The sequence below is a fragment of the Lagenorhynchus albirostris genome, chromosome 15 (assembly GCF_949774975.1).
Source record: "Lagenorhynchus albirostris chromosome 15, mLagAlb1.1, whole genome shotgun sequence".
Classification (NCBI taxonomy): Eukaryota; Metazoa; Chordata; class Mammalia; order Artiodactyla; family Delphinidae; genus Lagenorhynchus; species Lagenorhynchus albirostris.
Genome location: NC_083109.1, coordinates 43,741,921 through 43,751,990, shown reverse-complemented (window position 1 = coordinate 43,751,990; position 10,070 = coordinate 43,741,921). Strand labels below are relative to the sequence as shown.

Genomic DNA, 10,070 nt, shown 5'->3' with positions numbered 1-10,070 from the left:
CTGTCAGCAAAATAAAATGGTTGTTTTGAACCACAGCCTTGGGGCAACTGAAGCATCTTCTAGACCCAAACATCTAAAAGCTTTATAGTTCTGCCTTTCACATTTGTCTAATCCACCTGCACATATTTTCCTGTGAGGTGTGAAACCGATGTCCATTTCATTTTTCCCCGTTTGGATAAACAATTGTCCCAATAACATATCAAACAGTGAGCCCTTTCCTTCGTGGCCGGCCTTGCCACCTCTGTATCCGCATGCGCGTATGCTCCCTGCTATTGGGTCTGTCTGCTTCCCCAGCCAGCACTCTCAGGCCTGACCATACAGCTTCACCCAAGTGTCCACATGTGGAAAAGCAAGTCGCCGCCTCCGTCTGCTTCAAGGCTGGCTTAGCTCTTCTGGCCCCGAGCCTTACAAACTTGAGAATCAGTTTAGCAAGTTCACTTAATTTCTCTGCAGCTCAGTTTCTCACCTGCTGTGAGAATAAAAAATGACAATATGGACATGATTTGTAGACCACAGAGAATGATAGTTTTAGTTTATTGTATTTATACTGGTAAACTTAAGAAAACGACACTGATTGCTATATCTTGTTCTTCTGTCATTTCTGAAAATATCTCCTGGAGTCACGCATGTTTCTCAGGCACTGATGTGCTGCTCCTGTCCCCAAAGTGCAGCGGGGGTGACACTGGTTCATAGTAGGAATCTGTCCAGATTGGCCTTGCTAAAATTATAATTTTTTAAAAATCTCCTTTTAGGCTTTTATAGCCACATTTCAGCTGGAAAGCAATTTTGAAAGCTGGAAACAATTCAGTCCTGCTGTCAGTGGTCAGATTCCAATTTGCTGCATGATTTGAGTAAGGGCTGAAGGGGACTGTGTGTTTCCTGTCAAGTTGGCACTTCTGTTGACCTGACAGGAGATGCAGGCAAAATACGGACTCTATCCTTAAACGTTTTCATTGTATTTTTAAATGAGATTTTGTCCTATGTGTGCTTCGCCCTAAATTGAGAAAGAGGAATTTCTATTTTAATAATATTATTAATAATAATAATCCCTATTTTATTATATTTTTACATACTAACTTTACAAAACTTAGAAAGTATGAAAAAAAGACCAAAAGTATCCATTTACCCATGATCCAAAGATAAATGCTCTGAACGTTTCAAAGGAATTTCATCTGCCTTCTTTTCTTCTTTTTTAGTGTCACATATACTATTTCACATCCTGCCTGTGGCCAGCCTGTCCCTTGGCTGGTCAGCGGCCACTCCTTTTTCTTCTTTGCTGGAAGGAGCCCAAATATACTTAGCTCTAGGGCGAGAGAAGCTTGGGGAACACAGGTGCATTTTTGGTCTAAGCCCAACGAGGAATTCTGCCCCCTTGACTCACGATTGGCTTAGGCCCAAGAGTGACAGAAGTTCTGACCAATGGGGAGTGAGGAAGCCTGTGGAGAGCCAAGCACCCTGGCCTGGACAAACAGGACGGGCGACTGGAGGCAGAAGGACAGACCCTACCTGGGTCCCCCAGCTGCTGGAAGGCCCAGCCCAGATTTAAGTTCACCAGACAGTGCATGGTTGTCCACGTTGGGCATGTCCCTCTCCTGTGCCCAGTGGCCCCCGGGTGGAGTTCTGCTGTGCCCCTGGGGCTCTTCTTAAACGCTGTTTGCACAGTGTTCCAACCGGTTATTATCCCATGGTTTACTTAGTGGATCCCATGTTGCTAAATAATGATGATGACAAGTGTTCTCAGTGGGGTCTTGATACTAACGGGAATGCCAGTAATAGTGTAACAATAGTATTTATTTTGCTCTTTCTCTACCATGCTGGAAACCGAGGTAAGCACTTTACTCACATCCTTCCATTTAATATCCACGAAAACAAGGGTGCTCTATTATGATCCCCATTTTATGACTGAAAAAACTGAGACATTAGTGTCCTTATACATTTAAAATGGTCTATATTACTGGTTCTAGTCCCTTTCTCTTTTGCCTCTTCCTGTTTTCTCCTTTTTTAGATAATTTTGCCTAGAAATTTGTCCACTATTTGTATAGTTCTATGGCAGTTAAGTTTCTTTATTTCATTTTTATTCTGCTTTACATATTTTTTCTACTTGTATCCGTTTTTAGGTTCATTTAGGAGTTTTCAATCAGCAACTTTTTTTTATAATTACGTTTAATTTTTTTTTAATTTTTAAAATTTATTTTTGGCTGCGTTGGGTCTTTGTTGCTGCGCATGGGTTTTCTCTAGTTGTGGCGAGTGGGGACTACTCTTCACTGCGGTGCACAGGCTTCTCATTGTGGTGGCTTCTCTTGTTGTGGAGCACGGGCTCTAGGCGTGTGCGCTTCAGTAGTTGTGGCTTGTGGGCTCAGTAGTTGTGGCACACGGGCTTAGTTGCTCCATGGTATGTGGGATGTTCTCGGACCAGGGCTCGAACCCATGTCTCCTGCATTGGCAGGCGGATTCTTAACCACTGAGCCACCAGGGAAGCCCCCACATGGCAACATCTCATGAACGTCTTTCCATGTAAGTATGCCTCATTGCTATCATTTTTAGTGGCTGCATAATATTTTATTTTATGAGTGTGCTGTATGTAAGTTGCACAGGTTACTAGCTCCCTCCCCCAAACTCAAGCCTGGATAAACTAGGAAGAGAGATGGAGGCAAGAATCTGAGAACCAGCCTGAGGCAGCAGAGGGTCCAGAACAGGTGTGGCCACATCGCTCAGAGCCTGCTCTGCAGGTCCAGCGGGACAGAGAGAAGGTGACTTCCAGATTCTTCCCAGCACCTGCCCTCCCGCCATCAGCCCCAGGCTTCAGCTGAGCTCTTGCTGCCAGAATGAATGAGAGAAGGTGGGGCTCATTGTTAGCTGCTGTTGCTGCAGTAAGGATAGGTGACATTTAATTTTCACAAAAGTCTGGGACAATCACAGGATAAGAGAAACAGACCAAAGGAAGGAAACTGTGTTTTCTCACCCGGAGAGACGGCAGAGCTAGGCCCAGCCCGAAGGGCAGCGGCGCCCATTCCCAGAGGAAGCCACCTGCTTAGAGGGTCCTCACCCTCCTTCCCACGCTTTCTTCTTCAAGGAGAGCCGTGTTTCCCCCTCAGCCTCCCCATCAGCAAGGTGTAAGCTCTGGACTCTGAACTCAGAAAAGAGAATGAGACACCGACGCTGCCCCATAGGAGTTTACAGAGCGACACAGGGTAAGTGCTGCAGCCCGAGCGTGAAACACTTGGGGTACAATGTTTCCAGGCTAAAGGAGGCGCCCTCGGCAGGGGCAGCAGGAGGTGCACGTGCAGACAGAGGGGGTGTGTGAGACACCAACACACCACAAAGCGTTTATTTTAAAATAATAAATAAAGGAAAGGAAATACAGGCGAGGAAACATTCACGAAATCAAGTCACTAAAGTGCTCTCAAACATAAATTTTAAAAAACCAAGAAGCCTGGTCTGAACTTAAAACACTGTTTATAGATATTCAACAGTTGTTCAGATATGGTCCTGTGCTGTTTCAGAAGGGAAGGGAGAGAGGACTTTCTTGGTTGGAATGACAGACCCGATCAAATGACACTCAGGAGGACACAGAATCATTGCCTAACAAGAAAATGAAAAAGTCCAAAGCCAAGTTCAAGGTAAAAATGTTATGTTTCATTCATATGAGGTCTGCATGAAGTCTTCAGTATCTATGAAGATATATGATTCTCTGTAGGTTAAATAATTTTGGATTCAGAGTAAGGACAGCAGACTTAACCTGGGAGTCTACACTGTATATTGAACCAAATCTTGGGATGTCTGGCAGTGAAAATGGGTTTTGGACTTAATATCCTCCCTCCTCAAGTTCTACAGAAGAGAATAAAAGTTTTACACCAAATTAACTGATTCATGTGCCTTTAAGGAATGATTTCCATTCTAGAATGAAGTGGAATTTTCCATAAGTCACCATTTGTCTTCTTAAAGCAAGTGGCATTGCAGTTCATCCTGACACCGGAAGAAGAAAATCCAACTGAGAGTATTTGTCTTTGACAACTTTTGTCTTTTGAAAAAAGGTGGTGAGGAATGTGCACATTTCCAGCCTTTGGTGGGGGAGAGGGGACCTGCAGCCTCATAAGGCCCCCTCCTTCCCTGGCTGGAGCCCCTCTAGCCCCTCAGAGTCTGAACATCCTTGGGCACCAGACCCCTGCTGCGCTCTCTTGGTCTCCTGACGTGTGGTGCTGGAGAGATCAATGGCCACGTCTTCCAAGCCGCTCTCAGGGCTGCCTTCCTCCAAGCCCCTCTGGGGTCCTGCCTGATGTGGGCTAGAACCTTCCTTGAGATGGTCAGAGCCCCAGAGTCCTGCCAGCTTTTCTTCTCTTTCTGCTCTCCTTATCATCCCTGTGGATTTTTTATGCATCCCTTGCAAAAAAAGGAAAATAAATAAAAACATATCTCTAAATACAGCAATTAAGTCAATTTCTTCCATGTCACTGTTCTCTAACTCCCATTAGAATTTCCCTTATTGGTACCTGTCTTGGGGCCTGCAGGAGAGTCTCGTAGGTAACTCTCAACATCAGGGGTTGTAGACTGGTGCCTGCCAGCTGGACACAGCCAGCAAAGTGCCTTGTTTGGATGACATGGTGATTTTTAAATTTTTATTTTAAAACTTGTTGGCAACATTTTAAAATCAGGAGATTTACATCAAAAGTCAAACTTCCAGCTTCTCTCAAAAAGTCAGATGTCTGGCAGCACGAGGCCCAGTTTCTTGTTCGACCACAGACCTGCGGACTCAGTAAGCTCCACCCCACCTGCTCGTGTAAACTCAGAGGGGTGGGCCCGGTTACCTGCCCAAAGTTCCCTCCAGGTTCTCCAACCCTTGAGGGCAAAGGTGATTGGTTTCTTCAGTCCCGGCATAGTGTCAGGTGGGTAAGGGTTCAAAAAGCGTTTGCTGAACAAAACTCCTCCTCCTCCCCAGCCTAAAATGCCCCCTCGGCCCCCTAATCCTAATCTCACACCCTGCCCAGCATGCTGTCTGTCACTCATTCCTCCAAGCCCGAGTGTCTCTGGTAACAGCCAACAGACCAGGAAGGGTACCAGCTCCTCAGAATGCCCAGCCTCAAAGCTTGGACCTCACCAGTGAAGACTGTCCCAGCACCAAGAACTAGGGGACAGAACAGCTGCACGGCAGATTATTAATGGCCGAGCCAGGACAAGGAACTGGACCTCCTGAGTCCAGGGTGCAAGGGGTTAACAGTCTGCAGGTTCACTGCCTGCGCCTTGCCGCTTCCTATTACCATGAGCTCTGAACTGTATGGTTTCCAAAACCTCTAACAGCTCTCAACATTTGGGAAACATATTTCATATAATGAAAGTGTGTCATTCCACTCATAAAACCAGGGCCTGATTGGATCTGTCTACACACTGCCTACGTAGTTCCAATGAAAAATAAGGCAACTGATCAGAGTCCAAGCCTTGTAATTCATTAAAAATCGGATGTGATATTCTGGGCCTGAATCTGAGTAAATTTACATTGCTTGGCTTGGCAACGGCCACTGGGCATGGGGGCCCCCAACATCTCTGGCAGGACGCGGCCACAGGACCCTCTTCCTTACCCAGGAGCCAGGGCACACAGGACCCCAGCAGGCCGCCCTCCGCGGAGCCGAGGACTGAGTCGGGCAGCGGGATGCAGTGTCGCACCATCGCCCCGTAGAGCCCGTACTCAGCCATCACGCTGCTGCCGTCCCAGCGCTTCTCCCGCTTCCGCCACTTGGCCCGCCGGTTTTGAAACCAGACCTGGATTGAGGCGGGAGGGGAAGCAGAAGGGCTTACGGGAGGAGACCGCAGCGCAGAGGGGCACAGGTGCACCGTCTTGGGGGCACCTGGGACCCAGGCCTTTCTCGTGGCTCGCAGGACTGGTCGTGCTGGGTGATCGGGACCAGTTTCCACCGACGTCTCCACGGGGTCAGGGATGACAAAACAAAATCAGAGTATCCCACAGTGTGTAAAGAAGCTGACTTTTACACTGATGGGAGCAGTTCACCAGGGCAATGGTCTCTTCTAACCTCGGTTGTTGGATTGCTTTATCTTAATAATAGTGTCGACTATTGTTAAGCTGTTTAAAAAGAGTGAGTGGCATATCTTCTGACCTGGCGAGGATGTGCTGTCAGCACAGAGGCTGAGGCACACACAGGACGGCTTTCTAGAAAGACAAAGACCAATCCTGTGTGCCTGTGAGTGCATGTTCCAGGGCCAGATGTGCATATGGCATGGGGGCAGTTTGCAGAAAAGCCTCGTCAGGCAATTTACACTGGTTTCTTTGAGGGTTTGCAATGGAGTGATAGTCATTTTTTCATTAATATCTTGACATAGTTTCTAGATGCAGCACACACTGTGTAATTTTTAAGAATGATTTAATAAAAGGAAAAAAGGCTTGAAGGTTACAGGGGTCATCCTCTCTAAATGAACACAAAGGAAAGCTCTAGCATCTAAGTAACCTGCGGTTTGGGTGTGGAGGGGGAAGCGCTGGGCTGTTTAGAGGTGGCTATGGGCTGACTCATTGCATGTAAGGGCAGCATGTTCTCTGTGGTGTCTCTGGGTGGTGGGACCTGCACCTGTATTCGGTCTTCGGGGAGTTCGGTCTTCACGGCCAGCATTTCCCGGGCGTACACATCAGGGTAGTGGGCCTCGCTGAAGGCCTTCTCCAGCTCTTCCAGCTGGTGGGCTGTGAAGACGGTCCTGGAGGGAGGCCCGAACACACACGTGGGCACATGTCCACAGGAGGCTGCAAGGCTTCCAGCCTCAGAGGACCCCATGCCTGGCCCCTCTTTGTCTACTTCATGAAAACTGGACGCCCCACCTCTGAATGATTAGCCTCTGGAAAGTCCACAATTTAGTTCAGACCAAACAAAGTTCTTTAGGTCTTTTTTTCTCCTCAGTGAATTCCATCAACTCATTCTAAGAAGACCCATTTTAAAGCCCCACAAAACTGTGTCTTTAAAATGCTACCAAGGCTGACCTGCAGCCCCCTGGGAACTGCAGAATTACATTCCCAAGTGGCTACTGAGCCCTTCCCGCTGCTGCCCTAATGCAGGGCCAGCTGGTTCTCAGGCACTGTGTCCCAAGGAAAGGGGTGAGGGCAGGTACCTATGCCTCCGCTTCTTCCTCTTGCCGGGGGCGGGGGACGCCTTCAGGTCACTCCTGTCTTCACATGGGTTGTCCTCATCTGTGAGCACAAGGAGAGAGGGAGGACTTTCAAGGTAAGCACATTTTTCACTTTGTTTTCTGGATTTTACTTTGAGGATTGACGCTGTGAACCTGCTGGGGATGCGAATATTTACAAGTTCGCATTTTTCACACCATGCTGCAGGTGCTGAGCTTAGCACTGCTCGTGCATTGCCACCGTTCTTCTCCATAAATTAAAACAACTCCAAGACAGCTGCTATTATTATTCTCTTTTTACAGAGGAGGAAACCAAGTCACAGAGAGATTAAGTAACTTGCCCAAGGTCACACAGGTAGTCAACAGTGGGGTTGGGATTCAAACCCCAGACTGTGTGAAGCCAAAGCTACTTGAACACTAATTGCATTTCCTGTCCCTTCAAGCTTCCAAATGCATCCCCTTCCTTCTGCCTCTATCTCACCTTCCTCATCTTAACCAATACACCAACATTTCTCAAAGGGAGGACGGAGGTTTGTGACATCAGACCCTCATCAGAGCTGGCCCCCTGCCCTGCTGTACCGATTCCAAACCTCTGGAAGTGGGATCTGGGAAATTCATTCTTGGCAAATGGGCCCAGATGATTCATAGATGGCAGGTGAAATAATTTTAAGAACCCACTCCACTATGCTTTATCTTTTGAGATCCATTATATCAAAAGATCTAGGTTGAAATGAAGGTTAGAAGACCAAACTATTGTCAGGTTCATTGTTAAAAAGCATATTTGCTTCAAAACACTAACAAGTGAATTAAGAAATGCAAAAATAGTAAAAATAATGTCAGTTTTACTCCTACATCAATTACTTCACCAGAAAAATTGGATTATAATATTATGCTATCCATGCTGTCCAATCTGGTATACCAGTAGATATATAAGGTTATTGAGACGTGAAATGTGGCCAATCTGAATTGAGACCAGCTGTAAATGTGAAATAGTCAGTGGATTTTGAAGACCTAATACCCCCCAAAGTAAAATATTAATAATTTTTATATTGAGTACATGTAAAATGACAATGTTTGGTATGTATTGGATTAAATAAGATAGAGTATTTAAATTTGTTTCAACTATTTATTTTTCCTTTTTAATGTGGCTTTGAGAAATCGTTACTTGCAGTCACATGATGTTTCTACTGGACAGTGTTGGTCTTGGTCTTGAGAAACGCCCTCACAGACTAGGATGCGGTTGCATTTTGCCTTTAGTTTTACGGTCCTCACATGGAAAGAGCCCATCCTATGAAGGTGGTTCCTGCATTTTTAGTGAAACAACTAATAGTGGGGTTCATTTGATCTTATCTAGACACTCATGAAACAAAGTCCTTTTAGAGCTGGGTGGACGCTGGCCTGCCTGCTGATCCCGTCTGCTTACTTTTTTTTTTTTTTTTTTTTTTGCCTCGCTGCGGGGCATGCAGGACCTTAGTTGTTCCCGGACCACCGTACCCGCTTCAGTGGAAGCGCGGAGTCTTAACCACTGGACCTCCAGGGAAGTCCCCCGCCTGCTTCCTTTAATCAGCAGTGGAGACCACTACACTCTTTCTGCCTCGGCTGCCTGGATGCTCAGCTCTGCGGTCCGCTACATAGTTTCTCTCCATCCACCCCTTCTCGTGTAATTCTCCGTTCTCTTCCCCCACACCCCAAACCTCTCTATTTCTCGGCCCTGTCTTTGTAGATTTCCATTGCTCCCTTCTGTTCCCCACAATCCACCCCGACTTGTCTGAGGAGATGGGCACAGCTACCATAAGACGGGCGAGCTCGCTTCTCATGTGCTGGAAGGAGGGGAGAAGCGCGGTACCCAGACTCGCTTTACAGCACAGGGAGGACAGTTCCAGGCCTCCGCCCCGCGCTCTCCAAGAGCCGGACAATTCGTCAATCAATTCAGCGAACCCTCCAGCTCTGGCGGGCACCGGGTTCTGTGCCACTGACAAACGAGGCAGGGCCAGGCCTCCCGCCCTCCACCGTTCCCAGAGGCCGAACCTCGCGCGGGCACGGGGGAAAGGCTCCCGGAGACCGCGGCCGGGTCGCTAAGACCCCAGGGTGGGTCCAGACCGGGTGGTGGTGGTGTCCGCGGGGCAGCGGCGACCAGACCCGGAGGAGAGGCCAGGGGCAGAGGGCGCGGCTGCGAGAATGCCTTCCCCGGCGAGGCCACGCTCTGGGGTCCCGACTTCCCTAGATCTGGGGGGCTGCGTTGCGCTTGGCGGGGCCCCGGAGTGTCACCCTGCGCGCCCGAGCCGAGGGAAGGGACAGGAGTGGCACGGACTGGCCTCCTTACCGGACGTCGAGACGCTCTCGCTGCGCTTCTGGAGGGCGGCCGGGGTCGGCGGGCGGCCGGGGACTTGCGGGGCGCTGGGCTCAGGCCCCTCGGGCGGCAGGAAGGGCACGTCTGCGAGGAGGAGGCAGGGCGCCCGGGCGGCCGCAGGGGGCTGCGCGCCGAAGCCGCAGAGGAGGCCAAGCCCCAGAGGGAGGGCCCCGCGCGCCAAGCAGGAGCCCCAGAGCCGTGGACCCGCGCACGGCGCGGCCGCGGGGCCTTCGCAGCCGGATCCCGGCCCGGGGCCAGCAGGCGCGGGCAGCCCAGCCTCCAGGCCCAGCAGGTCGGTGATGGCAAAGCCCCGGGGGCGCGAGCCGGTGGGCGGGCCTCCGGGCACCAGTGCCCTGCTCCTGGCACGCCCGTCGGAAAGCGCGTCTCGACCGGTCATGGCTTCTTAGGCGGCGAGGCTGGACCCTCTCTCGGTCACCTTTGCGGAGGGGGCGCAGCTCTGAGAACGATTTATACAGTCGGGCGCCAGGAGGGCTCCAATCAGCGGGGCGCGGATGCGTCACGCCTTGGACCCCGCGAGATGGGGACGCCACCAGTTTCCCTCCCTTCGGTCGCCGCCCTCCCAGCTGCGGTCCCCTCAATC

At 49.6% G+C, this 10,070-nt stretch overlaps 1 protein-coding gene across 2 annotated transcripts; it reads right to left on the bottom strand.

Annotated features, from left to right (window-relative positions):
• Positions 1-454: 454 nt before the first annotated feature.
• On the bottom strand, positions 455-9,866 carry VSX1 (visual system homeobox 1). 2 transcript variants are annotated; one of them, XM_060124318.1, is made up of 5 exons: positions 9,443-9,866; positions 7,105-7,183; positions 6,573-6,696; positions 5,574-5,754; positions 4,091-4,380 (listed from the first exon to the last, which is right to left on the bottom strand). In XM_060124318.1, the coding sequence occupies exons 1-5, from the start codon at positions 9,864-9,866 to the stop codon at positions 4,091-4,093; spliced, it is 1,098 nt and encodes a 365-aa protein (XP_059980301.1). The 2 variants fall into 2 exon arrangements, with proteins under 2 accessions (XP_059980302.1, XP_059980301.1); XM_060124319.1 differs by lacking the exons at positions 4,091-4,380; positions 5,574-5,754 and adding an exon at positions 455-469.
• Between the last annotated feature and the right edge of the window lie 204 nt (positions 9,867-10,070).

Bases quoted from the DNA above. Each gene is read 5' to 3' on its own strand.
- VSX1 (XM_060124318.1), bottom strand. From the start codon at position 9,866: ATGACCGGTCGAGACGCGCTTTCCGACGGGCGTGCCAGGAGCAGGGCA. The intron at 6,697-7,104 runs GTACCTGCCCTC...GCCTCCCTCCAG, and splicing joins AGGAAGAAGCGGAGGCATAG to GACCGTCTTCACAGCCCACC. The intron at 5,755-6,572 runs GTGCAGGTCCCA...GCCTCAATCCAG, and splicing joins TCCCCGAAGACCGAATACAG to GTCTGGTTTCAAAACCGGCG.